Genomic DNA, 20,334 nt, shown 5'->3' on the forward strand with positions numbered 1-20,334 from the left:
TCACAGACTTCTCTTATGGTACTGCTTCTTTTCCAGCCTCCCCTGCCAGACTGGGCTGCCAGGGCAATTCTTGGGGCACCCGAACAAGGGGAGGCAGTGGGACTCCCAGAGTCCTCCGTCCCGCTCCAGCTGCCTCACAGATGTGGCTTTTCCCCCAAATTGGTGTTGCATACAGGGTTTTGTTTTTTTTTGTCTTGTCCAAGCCTTCTGCCCCCAAATCTCAGCCAAATCCACATTTCAGGACCTTTGCCCCAGATTTTTAAATCAGAACCCAGAAATAGGATGATACATGTGGAAGGAAGGAAGATTTTTACACTTCCTAATGCCCAAGTCTATGAGAGTACCTCTTTTAAGAGTACCCAGGGTTTACCTTATCACATCTACCTCCTGTGCATTTTACCTGCTTGTCACCTTCACTAGACCCCTACCCTATCTAAGGGTAGGAAGCAAGCCTGTTGTGCTCACTGTTAGTACGGTGCCTGGATCTGTAATTATACGTTGAATGCTGACCGAGTTCTATTAGCTTTAGAGCTACATGTGTGAGAGTTAAATAGGATTTTCTTTAGTTGATCTGGAAACTGCCTAACCAGCATATATTACATGTATAACATTGTTTCCATGGGAAAAAGAAGATAATTACTGGCCATCAACCATGTGGCTTGGCACCTTTTAAAATGTTTCATTTAATTCTCTCAATAACCTAGCAAAGTAGGTGGTATTATACTCACTTTCACCAGTGAAATACTTGAGAGTTGAAAGTTATGTAACACACCCTAGGCTAGTTAAATGCTTAGGCCACATTTGCAACTTCTCCGACCCCGATTTTTTTTTGAAATGTGACATGCTTAAATTTGAGAACTGCCTTAAAACACCAAATGTTGACTTAATTTAACTTGGCCATGTCTCTAGAATTTTAGAGCCAATATGGACTGAAATATCTTCTGGTTCATAAAGAGAAAATCATTCTTAAAATTATTTTGAGGAAAGGTAGATATTTATCAAAACTCACCCGAACTGAATCTAATTCTGAGGTGCAGACTTCAAACTCTACCCAGCAGGCAATAAGGAGCTACCAGCAATTTTAAAACAGGGTATGATATAATAATTGGTATTTTCTATAACTAAAGTTCTGGCAGATGTGAGCAAGATGGGGGGAAAGAAGTGCTGGAGGCAAGAGAGCCAGTTAAGAGGTGACCCACAGCAATTTAGAGGGGAAACCGTGACCTGAGTTCAGATGAGAGCCTGAAGGAGAATGGAAGGATGGGATGGTTCCAGATGGATTTATGGCTTGTGGACTTGCTGACACTTTATTAAGTGCATGTGTGTGGTGGTGCTTGGGAGACCATTGTGTAGAGGTTGTGTGGGGAGCACTTAGGGGAAGGAAGGGGAAAGAGGCCCAGAAAGAACCTGATGTTTCTAGCTTGGGTATCTGGTTAGACAGTGATGTGATTAACCAAAATGTGAAAAGCAAGAGGTGGAAGAGCAGGTTTGGGGGGGAAGATAATGAATTTAATTCTGAGTATGTTGGGCGTAGATAGTAGTTGATGACAATGCATGAGGTTGACTCAGGAAAACATGTGGTCAGGAAGGTGGGAGACTGACTAGGGGTGAAGAAGAGCAACAAAGAGAAAATAGAATAAAGAGGAACACACTAATGAAGCTGAGAGGTGGCCAGAGGGATAGAGGAAAAAGGCAGGAGAAAATGGAATAAAGGGTGACTTGGAAGACCGTTTCCCGTAAGCAAGAATAGTTTGTAGTGCCTGATGGCATGAGGGCCGAAAATGGATTTGGTAGGTAAGAGCTAAGCTGGGGAATGGGTTGACTCAAGTGGTAGAGCTGGAAACACCACGTGCTTCTTTGGAACGGATAATGGAGAGGGGAAACAAGTAGGTATAGACGCATCTTTGGTGAAGGAGAGTAGCTCCAGTGCCAGAGCTGCACCATGAGTTGAGGGCTACTCACTATGTTCTCGTTCCACTAAGACCCTGAAAAAAGAAACTGAAGAGCCGTGTAACAAAAATCAAAGATTATGTATTTCCTCTGTTATTTGTGATTTTATAGCCTGAATCTACTTTCAGTGTTATTTGGTTTTATCAACTTAAGTAGGCTTTCTTTAAGGGAACATGTTTATCTAATTGAAAAAGTTTGAGGAGAATGGCCATCTGATTGACCCTGTTGTTTATTGATTCCCATCTGTGTTGATACGAGAATCTTAATTCATCAGATCTCATAAAAATAAATCTTACCATTGCTATGCCAGATCACCATGTCATTATTTTAAAATCTCAGATTTAAGTGTATATTTCTGTTTAAATTGTACCTAAATTAAGGGAAGTTATTTTTATTTTAGATGCTGATATGTTGGTGACTGTATTTTATCTTTCCCAGAATAGGCAACTGTAACCACTTGGGATAGTTCTTTATCAGTCATCAAGAATCTAGATTTCTCCCAATAATTTATATTCCTGGTTCCATCCAGTTCAAAAGGAAATTCCCACAGTGCCATCTTCTGAAACACGGACCCTTTGTAGAATACTCACATGGCATATATCTTGCAAAGAAAAATAAGGAAGTAGAAATCCTAATCATTGTTGAATAGTTTATGCTTGACTATAATTATAGATATATTCACCTGCAAAAAGTCTCAAGGATAATTTAATTCAAGAACCCAGGATTCCACAGAGATGCCAGAGAGACTGTCATGGTGGGGAGGCCATGCAAGAGGGGCCTCTGGGGCCCTTTCCCTGAACTGCCACCACCTACTTTAATCCTTTCTGTGATGTGGGAGGGAGATGGTCTGCATTGCAAGATAGGGTTTTGAAAACAGAAAGCTTTAAAATTAATGTCATTGTGAGAGAAAATTCTCTGGAAGACTCAGTGACATGCCTGAGGCCACCTGGCCATTGACAGAAATAGTCCTGTAAGTGCTCACATGGTTCTCTCTCCTTTGCCTGTGTGCACTCCCAGGACCCACGTAACAGGCTGCCAGGCTGTAGCCACAGTAAGGCTGACCTCCTCTATTAACTATTTCAGAGAGGTGGTTATTTGCCTTTTTATTATGTTCAAGTAGAGATTTATCTCCAAGGTAAGAGCAGTCCTTTGGAGGACAGTTCTTCTGGTCTAATACAATTGTGACACTCTGCCATCTAGAGCTTAAGCTCATTCTCTTTTATCCTGTGTTTGGTGGAAAAGGGTAATATTGTTCACTTGCTCTCTCCCACAAAGTATTCTTTATTGTAGTTTGCAACTATTTATTAAAACTCCATCCTGTCTCTTATTCTTCAAGATAAAAAAACCTCAATTAGTGTCTTGGAATTTCTAACCCATCATTTGTCTCTGTGCCCTTATATAGCAATAGATTCTGCACTCTAATTGGCTTTAGGTCAGAATTTGGTGGGGGGAGTAGAGTGGGGTAAAAGTGGTGAAGATGACTGTTTATTTTCATTGAGTCATCTCTAATTTAAGTGTGTGGTGGTTTTGGTTAAGGAGTAGAACTAACCAGTAATTTTTTCTATTCATAGCAGAGTTTTGATATACTCTGGAGATTGGTATCCATCAGACTGATCATTAATGACTGTTCTCACTGTCTACATCTGGGTTCCCATATTTCAACTGCTTTACATGATGTCTGATGAAAACATTTCTATATTACTAGCTACAATTTTTTTCTTAAAAAATTCCATACCCACTTTGAAGAGTCAGTAATTGTTTCTTGAGAGCAAGGACCATGCCTAATTCATCTTTATTTCCCAAGTGTTTTATGCAGAATAGATGCACAATAAATGTACGCTGAACAAATGAGCAAGTGTGTATTGTTACAACACTAATTACTCATCTCCGTACAATACAGTAAGTTCTTGATCCTTTATTCAATGCCTTCCTTGTCTTCTAATTCTTATATAATATCACAGTGTTTCTTAGAATATGGTCACTTAGATTTCAAACTTGTTCTAAAGGTAGAAAAACTCATGAATTGCCCTGTTGGTCCTAGGACTGGACTTAACTGCTAAATTAAAATAGAGGAGTTATAGGCCTTTTTCTGGAAAATAAAGTGGCTTTAGGAAGAATTTTTCTTTTTAAACAGTTAAGTCTAAGTTCTTGATAATTATGAATCAAAGAACTGGAAACACTAGTCTGGGAAACACATGCTGAATTTTATGTCTGCTGTTTACCCAAAACAAAAAATGTAAATTATGGAAGTTAATTAAAATTTTCACAGACCTAGTATACTAGAGTGTAAAACTTAAAATATTTGTTTTGGAAAATGGCCTAAGAAAGTCCGTGAAACTGAGAATTTGTGGCTGTGGACTGTAGGGATGGAGATGAAAATAGAGGTCTGCCTGTTGTCCAAGTTCTGGGGCCTGCGGGCTGTTGTTACTTCAAGGAGGTTGTGGCCTGGAGCTCATGGTGTCTCAGTGGGGCCCTCTTGGCATCTTACTGGTGGTTCCTCAGGCATGACCCAGTTCTGCATTTTGTAGCAAATGTAGCAGCTCTGCCTTTACTGCTCGACCTTCATGCAGCAGTAGGACAAGCAAAAATGCCTTGCCAAACTTTCAGATACCCATTCGGGGGTGGTACCGGTCCTAGATGAGTGATTCTGGTAGCTGAATTTTGTGTCTATGAACCCCTCAAAATTATTTGGCTAAATATATTGAATGTTGGAGGTAGTTTAAGTATTGTGACATTTTAAAAATAAATGATTTAAATCTTTTTTTGCATTTTCAAAGATGCCATTTTATTGCAATGTATTTGAGATATGTGTAAATTTTAAAGGTACAGCATGTTAATTTGATACACTTATATATTGTTATGTGACTGCTGTTGTAGTGATAATTAACATCTCTCACATTACATAATTATCCTTTCTTTTTAGTGGTTGGAAGTTCTAGTCTCTTAGCAAATTTCATTATAATAAGATATTGTTTGTACTCACAGTACTGTGTATTAGATCTCTAGGGCTCATTTACTATTCACTGGAAGTTTGTACCCTTAAACAACATCTGCCCAGTCCCCTCACACCCATCCCCTGGTAACCACCACTTTACTCTCTGTTTTATGAGTTTGGCTTTTAGACTACACGTATAAGTGATATCATACGTACTTGTCTTCCTCTGTCTGACTTACCTCACTTAGCATAATGTGCTCAAGGTCCATCCATGTTGTCACAGATGGCAGGATGTCCTTTTTCTCATGGCTGAATTCCATTGTGTGTGTGTGTGTGTGTACACACACACACACACACACACACACACACACACACACACACATCTCACTCAGCTTCATTCCTGGGTTATAAAAAATGGTCTGTAACTTAGACCCAACTGTATGGTGGGCAAAAGCCTAAGCTTTATCAATATAAATCAACTGATTTATAGTATACATGTGAAGAAAAATATCTATGGATATGACGATTTCCCTGATTTTAGCAGCAAAATAATAAACTCAGAGATATTTATGTAAGTGAAGGTTTTACCAAACCCAAGGGGAAAAGAATGAAGCTTCCGGTTTATCATGAAATAATTCAAGTGTACCTTGCGTGCAGCCTCCCTTCTTTCACGGATAGACTTTCCTCCACGTGGGTGCCAGGGACACTTGATCCCACCGTTTCATGTTTGTTTTCAGGATCAGTTCAGTGATATGAGAATCAGCATAAACCAGACGCCTGGGAACAGCCTTGACTTTGGATTTACAGTAAAATGGGATTTTTCCAGGATCTTCGTAGCATCAGTCGAACCAGGTAAATCATAGATTGAGCTCTCCTGAAGTTTCTTCTCCTTTGTTGTCCTGTGCTGTTCAGAAAGCCCCCAGAGAAATTAGTTTATTTGATAGAGGAAGAGAAAACACATGTGAAAAATGCAGCAGTAAAGTGAAGAGGCGCATCCTCTTCCCAGAGACTGATAGTTGGAGTTACAAATTACATATTGTTTGATCTTGCCTCGTTAATTTTAGTTTTGAAGGGTCGTAATTTTGTGACTTTTACAGACTTCAATTATCAAAACTTTAGGCTTAATATTTGGAAATACTAACAAACAACGCTAAATTGAAGAGCCAGAAAGAACTTTCCCTGATCATTTGTGTTTGTGATGGATACATAGGTGCTGTATAATCAATATGTTCGGAGCGTCCTAATGTATCTGTTGCCCAAGGACTCCTGAGGATGCTTTGGGACTTTTACAAAAGCACTGCCCCTCCTCCACCAAATCAAGCCCAGAAACTCTTAGCAAAATATTACAAGACCTAAAATGAAAACGAAAGCTATTGTATTTATGAGGAGTTCCTCATTTACATATTTTAGCTATATAAAAATGCATGTGAACTTTGGTTATTTCTTTGAAACTTCAAGGCTGCTTTAATTAGATAACGGTAAGTAGTAATTTTAAGCCATTTTAAGCGGCTCTGTTTTTTTCTCCATTCTAGAGTGCATCTGGCTTTGGAAGCTCAGCTAAAGCGGAATATATATTTCACATTTTTAATTTAAAAATAATTTAAAATTTTCTTCCTAGGGGGTTAATAAAGAAATTTTATTGAACAGATGGGTTTATCATTTCCCTTTAAACGTTAAGGAAGATACATTCTATAGGATTAAAAAATGCCTTTGGTTGCTTTGTAATGTTGTAGCTACTCAAATATTTGATAACTTTAAGAAATTTTGTGACTCACCTGCACCTGAAAAGAATATGAGAAGTGATTAGGTGAGATTAAGAAGTCATTTTTTCTCTTAATTTAAATAAGCAGTGACTAGTAGGACATGTTTTTATTTTTTATTGGTAGTTTAATTTATTTTGCTTTATTTAGGTAGCCCAGCAGAATTTTCTCAGCTACAGGTAGATGATGAAATTATTGCTATCAACAACACTAAGTTTTCACATAAGGACACAAAAGAGTGGGAGGAAACCATGGCTAATGCTCAGGAAACTGGAAACCTAGTAATGGATATCAGGCGCTATGGAAAGTCTGGTGAGTTGGTTATACCACCGTGTTTGGCTTTCTAAATTGGGAACTGGTCTTTGGCAAGTGGTTATAACAGCTCGCTTCAATAACGTTTTCTTCTCTCTTCGTTTCACTTTTTTATTTTTTGGCTTAAAGATGTTTTGTGGTTATGTCGAGACAAGTCTTGAATGATGCTTCTTTGGATGTTCTGTCTGAAAGCTTTTCACTAGCAAATTTACTGAATTCTGCATTATTTATTGACTGATTTATATGCTGGACTGGCTTTGAATGCACACATCAGCTGAAGGCTCTTGTAATTATATCTGCATTTGGAAGTCATATGATGATGTTGAATATTAAGAATTATACCATGGTTTCACTTCCTCTACAGCATCATGACTGTAACTGGTATAAGGGAGAGCACAGTAGGTCAATATCCCAGTTGTTCATTCACGAAGAACTTTCGATGTACATTTCATTATTGTGTTGCTTAATTGTTGAGGTTAGATGGGGAAGGGCGTTAAGCCTTCCAGACCTACCAACTTATGATATCAAAATATAATACCCAGTCCTGGTTTACAGAAAGATTCAGCAAATTTGCCAGTCTTTTCACTATTAACATGCTCTAACCCTCTGTTTTTGGAAGGTGATCTGTTGGTAAAAGGCCTAAACTCTTCATTTCTTTCACACACTATCTGACTTGTTTGTCTTCTGTGTGTGTATTTTGTATATGTACATTCAGTACTTCGTTCTTTCAACTTCAACATTTACGTGTACTCATTTCTTGATCTTCGTGTACCAATCAGACTGGGGCAAAGACCAGCCTTCCCTGCCATTTACACGGCATAAAACCCTCAATCTCACCAGTATGGCTACCAAAATTATAGGTTCACCTGAAACAAAGTGGATTGATGCAACTTCTGGAATTTACAGCTCAGACAAATCTTCAAATCTATCAATAACAGCTGATTTCTCAGAAAGCCTTCAGAATTCTGTAAGTATTTCGAGAAGTGGGAGTATTTGGGTAGAGCAGAGCAACTATAGGAAGTGTGTTTGTGGGGGGAAAGAATCTGCTTTCTTTGAACAATTTTGATGCTGTTTTAAAAACAGATAATTGAATAAGGTAATTTATAGTAATGAGAATAAAATATATTTTTGAAAATCATAAGGCACTACTCATTAATAATTTAGAGTAATAGTTATATAATGAAAAAAATCAAAAGACCCCATAGTGATGTTTTGTAGGGTTTTTTTTTTAAACATACATTTATTTATTTATTATTTATTTATTTATTTATGGCTGTGTCAGGTCTTAGTTGCAGCGGGTGGGCTCTTTGTTGCAGCGCGTGGGTTCTGTAGTTGTGATGGGCAGGCTCAGTTGCCCCGTGGCCTGTGGGATCTTAGTAACCTGACCAGGGATCGAACCCACATCCCCTGCACTAGAAGGTGGATTCTTAACCACTGGACCACCAGGAAAGTCCCTGCAGGTGTTTCTTACCAATCCTTCATCATTATACCCCTCTCTCAGATCTTTGTGAATGTGAAGTAGTTAATTATGTAAAATTATACACTATAACTTTTCTATGCTTTCCTTAGTCTTTACTGGTAAAATAGATATAGTAATTGTGTGCAGTTTTAAAACCTCATGAAGCAGTTTTAGTCCTTGTGTGGATGAATGTGATGGGTAGATTTACATATGTGGTTAAGAGATACACAGTTACATTAATTGATTTAAAATAATTATAATGTAGAAAATTTCTAATTATCAAAGTAATAGTTAAATTTAAATTTGCAAATAAATGTGTTTATATTGACTCCCTAGATATAATGGCTGTTATCCCAAGATGCTCCCTTTCATGTAATAAGGAGATCCTGCTACCTTGTATAAGAAAAGTTTAAATGTTAGAGAATCCTATATGACTGTGTTGCTTACTCATGAATATAAACCGAATGGACCAATGATTATTTGGCCCATCATGTTTCTTGGAAAATTAATGACTGATTGAACTTAAAGCTATTCATGCTTACAGTTGGTCATTAATTCTTCCACAAATATTGAAGAACAATGAAAAAATTATGTTTCTATTATATGTGAAAGGCTGTAAAGAATATATTAATACTGTGAAAAATTCATGTCATTAGAAGATATTTTCACTAATGAGAAATGCATTATTTAAGCTTGAAGTCCAACTGGAGAGAATGTTGTTAACTGGCATTTTTATCCTTTCTAGAATACTGAATCAAAGGAAATTAATGGAATTCGTGATGAAAGCAATACTTTTGAATCAAAAGGTAAACATTACCATAATAGCTTACATTTATAATATAGGAGAAGTCATTGCACTCAAGTTCTGCTACTATAAAAATTAATATCTGTGAGTGAAAGCAAAACTGATCTACTGCAAGTTGAAACTCAGAGGTTAGCGCATAGATCCAATTGCAGCCAGGTGGAAGGGCATTCAGTTCCAGTGTTGAATAGTCCAGGAACTGCAAACAAAGCTTTGGCAGCCTGTCCAGGAGCTTTGAGTGCCTGTGTGTCTAATCCAAATAAGAAAGACTGGTTTTCCCGAGGCCATCAGCCTTCTCGCTATGGTGTGCTGGCAAAGGGAATCTTAGTTAAATACGAGGTTTCCTTTCTCCCTTTTACGTTGTGAAAGGGACAAGCCTGGAAGCAGCTAGTAATAAGGAAATGCCAGTGGCAGTAACAGTTGTTAGCAGAAGTGCCCATCTGTAATGAAAAAGCAGACATAGCATCTAGGGAAATTTTGCATTATGGAGTCATCACTCCCTTCCTTCTGCTGTCTATCTACAAATAATTGAGCTGCCACATGCTGTGTGCTATAGCTTAGGCACACAAAATAAATAAGAAAGATCTGGTCCACATAGACAGGGAAAGAAACCCAAAGAGGATGAAGCTTCTCTTAGCATGAAACTAGACTGCCGGGCACAGATCTGGGTTTTCTCAGTGGCTTGGTGGTTTTGAATCTGCATTTGTCAGTTCATAATACCTTACGTCAAAATCAAACCAAATTTATAAATTTCCCTTCCTTTATTGATTATTTATGTATCTAATTTCTGATAATTATGTGACTATATTTTAATTGTTTGATATTGCATTCTTTGACTGCTTTTCTCTTCATGATATTTTAATCTAAGATGTGCGGGTCCCGTTCTGTCTGTGTCTCAGCAGAGCACTTGTTAGTGACTATGGGGCGATACACAGGCCCTGTCATTTGAGGGTTTTGTTTAGATAAGTAAATATCAACTAGTGTCAAATAATAATTACATTTACATTTTATGAATAAACTGAAGTATAATAATCATTTGCCATAATCTTGTGACAGATCTGTAGAAGTCAGAATATTTTCTTTTTTATCTGATTGAACTCTATTTGCTTTATGTAAAGTTAGGGGCTATAAGATCTTGGAAACTAGGGCAAAATAGTCTAGTCAGAAGAATATTTTAATTTTAGCATTTGGGTTTTTTTTAGAATTGTTCTCTGGATATTTATTTTCTTGTCCTCCTCCCCATTATTTTTAGTTCCTTTTTTACTTACTAGTACTATGAAAAATCTTAGTTACAAACAATTCTTCCTGTACTAGAAAAGATTTTGAATTGATTAACCTAAGCAAAAACATTTTAATTTCCACTTCCCTAAAGGGGTGTAATCTAGCACGGAAGATGTTACTTCAGCTACTTTGAAACTGTGATGCTACCTGCTAAAATGTATTAATCAAAATATTAGTTCCTTTTACTAATTTGAATGTAGTATAGACTACTAAAACTATGTGTGTCTTTGTGCATTGAAATAATCCCTATCTTCTACGGCAATCAGTTTTATCATTTTAAAAATAATATTGCTACAGAATGGAAAGATGTATCAAGTATCGTTTAGTTTTCCAGTGGTGAGAGAGTAAAATGAATGACATGGTATTGATGTGTTTTTTTTTGTGTTTGTATTTTTCAACTAGCCTCTGAACCTATTTCTTTGAAAAACTTAAAAAGGCGATCACAATTTTTTGAACAAGGTAAACTGCCAAGCTAACAATTCATGTACTTTCATGGAATTGTTCCCACTCTCCACTCTTTTCCTGATAGTCTGTGGTGCTGGGCACTGAGCCTCTTCTATTTGGCCATCATTATGACCAAGCAACGTAACCCATTTCCATTCTTTCCCTAGGGTCATCAGGCTTTTCTTACAGTTCATGGGTCTACCTCTGTGGTAATGGGTCTTTGTGTGTCCTTTGTATACCTCTGAAGTTTTTGTTTTTTTTTTAATTAAAAACATTGAGATGCTGTTTAAACACACACTACTTGCCACTGGGTGACAGTAAGAAATGAGGAATTTCATTTATGCCTTACTGCTTCCTACAAATTGCATAATATTAGATTACACCAACATACAATTGGCCAACTTTTAGAGTCAAATTTTGGGTTTTGGAAAATGCTCTGAATAAAGAACAGAGTTGTTGATTGCTATTGGGATGATGGCTTTGGAGTGTTAATAGGACCGCTCTGTAAATTTGGTCACATCTGTAAACAAGTACATTTTGAGATTCTCTTTGTTGGTGTAGTCGGGCAGTGCTGCGTTACAATGTGCCGTGCATGTGGCATTTCCTCCCCTTTCACGTTTGTCTAATGCTCTGTCTCATGAATGCAGTTTGAACTCTGTGCTTTGCGGTCAAGAGCTTAAAAGTAATATCCAACATTTGAGATGCAATGGCACAGTCAGTAGGGGGTGTGCTGTTGGTGTCTAAAATGTTATTATTTCTTACTTTTAAGATTATCAAAAATATTTCCAAACTTGCCTTATAACATGGTACTTACTGGATTTGTGTATTTTGTGTTAATCTATTCGTAGTCTTTGTTGGTGAATTAAGATTTCTTTTTGACCGTAAATAGAAGTAGCTTACCAGCTCTGCATGTACAAGGGTCCATTTGTGTCAGTGTCCTTTGTGTTTTTGATAATTTTTGTTCAACTCTTGTTATTCTATGGTAATTTAATTGAAACTGTGTGATACGCCTAGCTCAAATTGGCTAAAATAAAGCAATTCCTTTTCTTTCTCCATTTTCATGCACTTTTCTTCAACAGACTATTTTAGGGAAGAATATTTTCTTAAATCTCAAAGCAGTTTTCTTAAAAATTTGATTGTGTAAGTGAATAATTTATTTGACAGCTGAGGTTTCAGGAAAATTTAAAAATACAGCACGGTAGTGTTTTTTATGAAATTTGCTTACATGTTTATAATCATCGTACTACATACAGGCACACACAATTATGTAGGCCCCATAAGAATAAAAAGAATAACGTTCTGCCCATAGGGTTACACATGAAGTCTGAATATTTTGTGTTTCAAATAATAGGAGTGGAAAGGGAAATGTTTCTTGAATATGTTTGTTGGTGGCTTATTTCAGAAAAGTAGCTCCTTAGCAGTAAGGCCTGAAAAATGTGACTTACACCTGTCACAATGTAATTGAATAGCAGCAAGTAAAAAAATTGGGTTTGGTAGATGTTGTAATATTTGAAATTCAATTTTTCTTCTATTAGGCCAAGTTATGAGAATACTATCCACTTTATTAATAAAAGAACCCTGAACCCTTAGAAATAAGTACACCAGTATCTCAGCTCTAGCACCTAGAGATAAGATGAAACTTTGGCATCCACTGTTTCTCTTCTTTTTACTGACTTTGAATTTGGAAGATGAGTAACAAACAGATGGAACTAAAGAGAGAAATGTACTGTTGTTTGAAAAAACTGATGTCACTTAGTATATTGGCATAGAGACAGTTAGTGATACAACTTTCTGAAAGGAATTATTTCATAGAAATGAAGATTTATATTGTTTTCTTTTTCTTTCCTTGCCCACGTGCTGTAATATAGGAAGTTCCGATTCTGTGGTGCCTGACGTAAGTAGTATTCATTTGGTTTTGGAATAAACAAGGAGGCCTGGGTGGGACTGAATTAGCACACAGTAGCATCGCTTACCGTTATTTTAAGCTGCATGAGAGTTTATCCAGGAGTATCTTTCCAAGATAAAGAGACCTATTTTTTTTTTAATTGAAGTATAGTTGATTTACAATGTTGTGTTAGTTTCTGGTGTACAACAAAGTGATTCAGTTTTATATATATATATATATATATATATATATACACACACACACATATTGTTTTTCATATTTTTTCCATTATGGTTTATAACAGGATATTGGATATATCAGTAGTTCCCTGTGCTATACAATGGGACCTTGTTGTTTATCCATTCTATATAAAATAGTTTGCATCTGCTCATCCCAAACTCCCGATACAACCCTCCCCTGCCCCTTGCCCCCTTCCCCCTTAGCAACCACGAGTCTGTTCTCCATGTTTGTGAGTCTCTGTTTCTGTTTCGTAGATAAGTTCATTTGTGTAAGAGACCTATTTTGATATATAAAGCCCATCCTCCTTTAGTACAGCGTAGGCCAAGGGTGATATGAATAATTTATGTATGCAAAAGTACTTCAGTAGGGCTTCCCTGGTGGTGCAGTGGTTGAGAGTCCGCCTGCAGATGCAGGGGACACGGGTTCGTGCCCCGGTCCGGGAAGGTCCCACATGCCGCGGAGCGGCTGGGCCCGTGAGCCATGGCCGCTGAGCCTGCGCGTCCGGAGCCTGTGCTCCGCAGCGGGAGAGGCCACAACAGTGAGAGGCCCGCGTACCGCAAAAAAAAAAAAAAAAAAAAAAAAAGTACTTCAGTAGATGACTCAGTGAAGTAACATATTCTACTTTGCACCTTTTCTCTTGTAACTCGGCAGCTTCCAGTCCCGACCATCAGTGCCCCGAGTCGCTGGACGTGGGATCAGGAAGGGGAACGGAAGCGGCAGGAGAGGTGGCAGAAAGAGCAGGACCGCCTGCTGCAGGTAAAGCAGGGTAGTGTGGGTCAGCAGGAACACAGTTTGCTTTAACAGCTTTTCCTACTCAGTGTCAACCTACATTAAGAAGCAACTTAAAAAAAATTAAAAGCCAATAACCTCATAATTAACAAATCTTTTGGTATGTAGCACATTTTTAAAAAATAAATAAATTTATTTATGGCTGCGATGGGTCTTCGTTGCTGCGCACGGGCTTTCTCTAGTTGCGGCGAGCGGGGGCCACTTCTTTGTCGCAGTGTGCGGGCTTCTCGTTGCGGTGGCTTCTCTTGTTGCAGAGCACGGGGTCTAGGCGCGCGGGCTTCAGTATTTGTGGCATGTGGGCTCAGTAGTTGTGGCTTGCGGGCTCTAGAGCGCAGGCTCAGTAGTTGTGGCGCAGGGGCTTAGTCACTCCGTGGCATGTGGGATCTTCCCGGACCAGGGCTCGAACCCGTGTCCCCTGCATTGGCAGGCGTATTCTTAACCACTGTGCCACCAGGGAAGCCCCTGTAGCACATTTTTTATGAAATACTTTTCCATTTTGAAAATTTCCAGAGTCCTCCTTTTAAAATTATTTATTAAACCCTTTGTATATTTTTAGAGTATATGGCACCATCGTTTTATGGATTTTCCTATGCATGAGAGGTGTAGAGATTTGTCAGGACCTCCACCTGCATAAACTGTGTGCTTGGTCCATTGCGCCGTAATTCAGCGCCCTTCCAGTTAGCTAGGGGCGTCGATGAATTACAGCCACAGTAAAGAGTGGATATGGGTTCAATTCTGAATGTCTGCCCTTTCCCAAGTCTGTATTTTAGCTCAGTATAAGCTATGATCTACTTTAGGGGTGCAAATCTGATTGGTTAAACCAATATCTCTGTCTTTAAAGATGGAGGTCGAGGGTAGAACTGGCAAAACGCAAATGAGAGATTAACATCATTAACCTATTAACTAATTAATATGCCATCTCATCTTGTAGGAAAAATATCAACGTGAACAGGAGAAGCTAAGGGAAGAGTGGCAGAGGGCTAAGCAGGAGGCTGAGAGAGAGAATTCCAAGTACTTGAATGAGGTAGTGTTGGCCCACGCCCTCTTCTAACTTCTCTACCTTGTTGGTGAAATTCGCTGTAAGCTGGAAGCTACCCCGTTTCACCTGGCTTTTGTCACACATTCACCTGTGTAGTTCTCTGAAAATACCAGGCTCTGGTTTGTCAATTTCACTGTGACGTTTCAGCCTTTCTCCTAGCTTCTCTGTTGTATCACTAAATAATCCTATCACTAGGCTCAAAGTGCATCTTCCTCTTCTGTGTTACAGCTCCACCACCCATGTGTGATTTTTGTTAGTGATAAAACTTTTAACGTTATTTCAAGTGGAATTCTGGGCCAACTACAATAAGTATCATTTAAAACTGAATATAGACGTATCTGTGCATAGTACAGAAATGCACAGATTCAGATGGGTTTCTTTTCTCCCTGGTCGCGTAGGAGCTAATGGTCCTAAACTCAAACAGCATTTCTCTGACCACACGGGAGCCTGCTGTGGCCACCCGGGGCGAAGAGTCCAAGGCACCTGACAGCGAAGGAACCTCGGCAGAGGAGGAAACGAGGCAGCAGCAGCAGCAAGAGAAAGACCAGGAGCAGAAGCGGCGCCAGGCAGAGGCAGAGGCAGACGAGCAGAAGCGCCATGCGGAGAGAGAGAGGGAAACTTCTATCCAAATATACCAGTACAGAAGGTCTGTCCCCACGGCCAACGGGCGCGTGTGCTTTTTCAGTTGATCTGACTTGGGTGCCTCTGAAGTGGGGAATGGATACAGCTAACTGGTCCCCCTGCTCCCTGCTATCCGTCCTCCACGCAGGGCCACACAAGCAGAGGTGAACCTTTTTCACTGTCAGTGATCCTGTCACCTGACTTCCCTCCTCAAAGTTCCCATATGGCTCCCTGTCACGTTACAACATCATCCAGAGTCCTCGCCGTGGCCCCGATGGCTTGAATGAATTGCATCTCGGCCTTCTTGTCCACCCGGCTTCCAACCACTCTTCCCCTCACTTGGTCGCTTACAGTCACACTGGCCTCCTTTTCCTTCCATGAAAATGTCCGACTGACTCTGCCCCGGGACTTTTGCATTTTCTAGTCCCTGTACCTGGAGAAGACTTCCCTCACGTGTTTGTGTGGCTTACTCATTTTCTTTAAGTCTCTGCTCCAGTGTCACCTTCTCAGATTTTGCAGAATACCTCATCAGAAACACGTCTCTTCCCCCCACCCTTTCTCTCTGGTGTGCACTCGCCTGCTTTACATGATGCATTTATTTGCTTGTCTGTTAACCTGCCCCATCCCACTAAAATGTATTATGAGGCCAGTAAGTTTGTTTTGTTTGCTTCGGTAGCCCAGCCCTGGAATAGTACCAGAACATAGCCGGCACTCAGTGTATGTTTGTGGAATGAATGAATTGCAAGTGTCTGTTGGCGGTAGTAGGTCTGTTTTCCGTAGGGATGGATTGAAATACTTCTGTACGTTTAGTTTTCAACTCAGAGACCATTCTCATAAAGAGGCTGGAATAACATTACTTTGATATCCATTTCTTAAACTCTGGGCAGGCAATAAAGTCTAATACTTTGAGCATAAACTCTTTTTCCATCTTTTAGGCCGGTTGATTCCTATGACATACCAAAGAGAGAAGAAGAATCTTCAGGTTTGCTTCCTAGTGACAGGTGTGTAGCGCTTTAATTGTAATTTGGTTGGAGTAATTGGCCTCTGAAGAATATTTGAGGTCTTGCCTAGATGTTTCGTAGGACTGCTTTAGCGCCTGCTCTTTTGTGGGATACAAAGATATCCTGCTGGTTGATGTTTGTATCAACTGGCTTTTGCCATGTAACCAACTGCCCCTAAACTTAATGACTTGACTTACGATTTCGTGGGTCAGCATTTTAGACTAAACTCAACTGGTGGTTCTTTTAATTGATTGGGTCCCTAGTGCATCTACCACCAGTTTACTAAGCAGTTCTGCTTTGGGGAGTTGACTGGCCGTCAGCAGGGACAGTGAGAACAACTAAGCCATGTGTCTTTCAACATCCAGCAAGCCAGTGCAGTCTTCTGTACATGGTGGCTGGACAGAGAAAAGAGAGAGAATTAAAGAGAGAAAGCGTGCGAGGCACCTTGCAGTCTAAGGTCTGACCTGGTGCACCATTGCTTCTGCCACATTCTGTTATCTAAAGTCACAAGGCCAGCGCGAGTTCACGGAGAGGAGAAAAACCCTCTCTCTTTGTGGGAGGAGCCACAATGCAAGGGTAATGGACACAGAATAAGACTTGTGTTCATTTTTGCGATCTACCTGAAGCTTTATTTTAAAGAAGTTATAAGCAATGGCATAAGCTTACCAAAAGTTCCATGCGGACATCTGAAATGAGAATTGTAGCCTTCCTCTTAGTTTGATTAGAACTACTAGTCAGTTTCAGGGAATGAAGATAGGATTTCAGATACCTGAAAAGTTATATATTTCCTAAAACATTAAATTTAATATTTTAAAAGAATTTAAAAAATGCTTTGCACTCTTGAAATCACTAAGGACTTCTGAAAAGTCTGTCTATATATATATCCAGTGTATGACCATTAATCTGTGTTTTCACAGCTAAAATTTCTCCTTTAGGAAGTTCACCTTAGAAATAAGGAAGGGCTCATATCTATAGGCAATCAGGATGGCTAAATAGGGCTCAGAGTAGATAGGGAAAAGAAAAACAACATACATAAAGGTACTAATGGGCTGACATTAAGCTAGACAAAAAATTCTAGTGATGGATAACCTTATTTATAGTGAATGTTTCTGGGTAACTTTAGATCATTAAAATGTGTCTCTCTCTTTTTTAAAGCTATGATTTATTTATATATATATATAAATAAGCTTGATGTATGTGGTTCATTACCTTGAGAAAATAAGTAGATTTTAGGGAAAGGAAACTTAAGGAATCCTGGAAAGTATGAAACGCTCGTAGGTAGTTGTGAAAAAGCACGCCCTAGAGGCATTAAGGAGCGTAGCTAGACATCATGCATTAAAAATATTTTCTTCTACCTTAATACAAATGAAACCATTCATGGATGTTGCCAATAGTTGTGATATATTGTGTGTTACACATAATTATATGTTGTATTGATATATTATAAACGTCTGCATATACCTATGTATGACAATGTATATTATTATTATATAATATATCATTATTCATTATTATTACTAGTATTTGAAGTTATTGTGCCTAGGAGAGTGAGAAAGAGATGAGCATGGATTGGTATATGGCCCCAAGGTTTAGGCCTTTTCAGAAGTTGCCTATGCCAGTGTGCTCCAGTACCTCTTTGGAATGCTAGGATAACATTTGGTGAGTTGCTGTTTCAGAGTAGGACCCTAATGCCCCCAAAGATGACTTCCTGACCCTCGGGCAGCGTGAAGGAAGTGCTGACAGTCTGCTGTTAGGTGATCTGATGACAGATGCTTTGTACAGCCTGGGAAGATTGATGTCTGGAAGAGAAGAGAGTCAAAGTATTCAAGCTGGTCAGAAAATCATAGGCTTTAACTGACATCAACTTGGAGAGGGTTTTCACATGCTTCTGTTTCTAGCATCAAGCTCTTTTCTCTTTAGAGATGTCTTGTTTTCTGCTAGTTTGTGCAACATGAAAAATGCCTTCATATGAAAATACATATGGCTCTCAACAGACATGGGAAATAAATCAGCTGCTTTAAAAAGTAATCTTTTGGGGGTTCTTACTTCATAAATATGAAAAGGATGTTCTTAATGAGATGTATGTAATCTGTTCTGTGTTTTAGGAATAAATCCAGATCCACTACTGAACTGGATGATTACCCCACAAACAAAAATGGTAAATGTGAATTTTTTTCAGAATTCTTCCGCGCAATTGCTTCGTTATGCTATTACACCCTATGATCAGTATTTTTAAGGTCAAGGTATTTCAGGTTGATTAAGATTACGTATTTAAAATACAACAGATTTTTAGCACCCCTTCCCATTTGTGTATAAGAACAAAATTATCTTGTGCTTAATTTGGCTTTATTTTATGATGGAGGGAGTACTGCAAGATTAAAATGATTATAAATAGCTAAGGAAATCTGTGGAAATTTTGCAAAGTGATGCTGATACGATTTTGTATAGTGAATTTCATCTTGCCTCCAAAGAATTGGGACAGAAAAGTTTTCTGCAGAGTACCAGGGAAATTGTATATAAACCCGAAATTGCATATAAACCTGAAATTGGACATTTAGATGACAAGATTCAAAAAATTCAAAATGGGGCTTCCCTGGTGGCGCAGTCGTTGAGAGTCTACCTGCCGATGCAGGGGACGCGGGTTCGTGCCCCGGTCCGGGAAGATCCCACATGCCGCGGAGCGGCTGGGCCTGTGAGCCATGAAAAAAAATTTACAGCCCTCTGTGAACAAAACAACATCCGCAGGCCCCAATGGTCTGATGGCAGCTCTGGTTAAAGCTTGTAGAATTTACAGTTTCTAATAGGTTCTGTAATCACCCCTTTCCCCTTAACACAGAGGACCTTCCATCGTCTGGTCCTAGTTTAACTTTCCAGCGTATTTTGCTGCTTTCCCCATTAGGGGCCCTTAACTATAACCAAATTGTTCTCTCTCTCATTTTCCAACTTATCAGATGCTTTCTGATCTAGTTCCTCTGCTCTCACCTGTTTGGATTTCCAGTTTCTTCTCCCCTGAATTTGCCCCTAAGCACCATTAAAATTAAAGTTTAAGTACTTGAATCTGCCATGAAACATTTTTAACCTGCCGTGATCATATTCTCTCTTGAATGTAAACATGACCTGTTAGTAATAACAAGTGTGACTCTCAGAAATAGTTTTGTTAATATTTGTGACTAGTGTTATTAATCTGGCTATTCTTCTATGTATGTTTTCTGCCCTTTACTAACTGTAAGCTCTTGTATAGCACATGGTAGAGTTATTAAATATTTTATTGAAAAACTTGGCTATGCCAGTAAGGCATCTTTAAAATAGAAAACATTTTATTCCAAATCTGACCAAATTGATAAGCTGTGTGCATACACCAATGTAAACATAGGCGTGTATAAGAAACCTTTGGTGGCCTTGTTCATTGCTTACTGGAAGATAAACTAAGGCAGAATGAATTTTGAAAGAAAGGCAATAGCAGTGAATCTGGAGAGCAAAAGAAAATAAATCCTTAGATGAAATTTTCTAATCCAAATTGAGATGGGGAGGATACATCAAAGTTAGGGATGTTTTACCCATATCAGGAATTAATCAGCAAATCCAAGGAGACAACGCCTTCAGGATAAAACCTGACTTAATTGTCACTCATCCAAATTATCGTTCTGTCAGTTCCTTTACAGGAGATACAAGTCTGATAACATTCCTTGCTTATCATTTGGATTACTTGGCTAGTTTTCAATTTCACAAAAGCCATTTCGGTCATTGAATATGCTCTCATTCCTATGATTTGGTCATGACTTATTCTGTGACTTATACCGTGAAGACTCGAGCCAT

The 20,334-nt window shown here is 38.8% G+C and overlaps 1 protein-coding gene across 5 annotated transcripts in view; it reads left to right on the top strand.

Moving 5' to 3' along the window:
- Positions 1 to 20,334, top strand: part of LMO7 (LIM domain 7) — a 121,684-nt gene that overhangs the window by 92,152 nt on the left and 9,198 nt on the right. For 3 of the 5 annotated variants that reach the window (XM_059995636.1, XM_059995638.1, XM_059995640.1), the window contains 11 exons: positions 5,623 to 5,737; positions 6,796 to 6,957; positions 7,737 to 7,924; positions 9,162 to 9,222; positions 10,902 to 10,958; positions 12,812 to 12,837; positions 13,720 to 13,824; positions 14,789 to 14,881; positions 15,295 to 15,542; positions 16,453 to 16,518; positions 18,624 to 18,676. In XM_059995636.1, the coding sequence (XP_059851619.1) occupies positions 5,623 to 5,737; positions 6,796 to 6,957; positions 7,737 to 7,924; positions 9,162 to 9,222; positions 10,902 to 10,958; positions 12,812 to 12,837; positions 13,720 to 13,824; positions 14,789 to 14,881; positions 15,295 to 15,542; positions 16,453 to 16,518; positions 18,624 to 18,676 (1,174 nt within the window). The remainder of the gene's footprint in view (positions 1 to 5,622; positions 5,738 to 6,795; positions 6,958 to 7,736; positions 7,925 to 9,161; positions 9,223 to 10,901; positions 10,959 to 12,811; positions 12,838 to 13,719; positions 13,825 to 14,788; positions 14,882 to 15,294; positions 15,543 to 16,452; positions 16,519 to 18,623; positions 18,677 to 20,334) is intronic. The other 2 variants (XM_059995637.1, XM_059995641.1) reach the window with 1 other exon arrangement.

The sequence above is a fragment of the Delphinus delphis genome, chromosome 18 (assembly GCF_949987515.2).
Source record: "Delphinus delphis chromosome 18, mDelDel1.2, whole genome shotgun sequence".
In the NCBI taxonomy this organism is placed as follows: domain Eukaryota; kingdom Metazoa; phylum Chordata; class Mammalia; order Artiodactyla; family Delphinidae; genus Delphinus; species Delphinus delphis.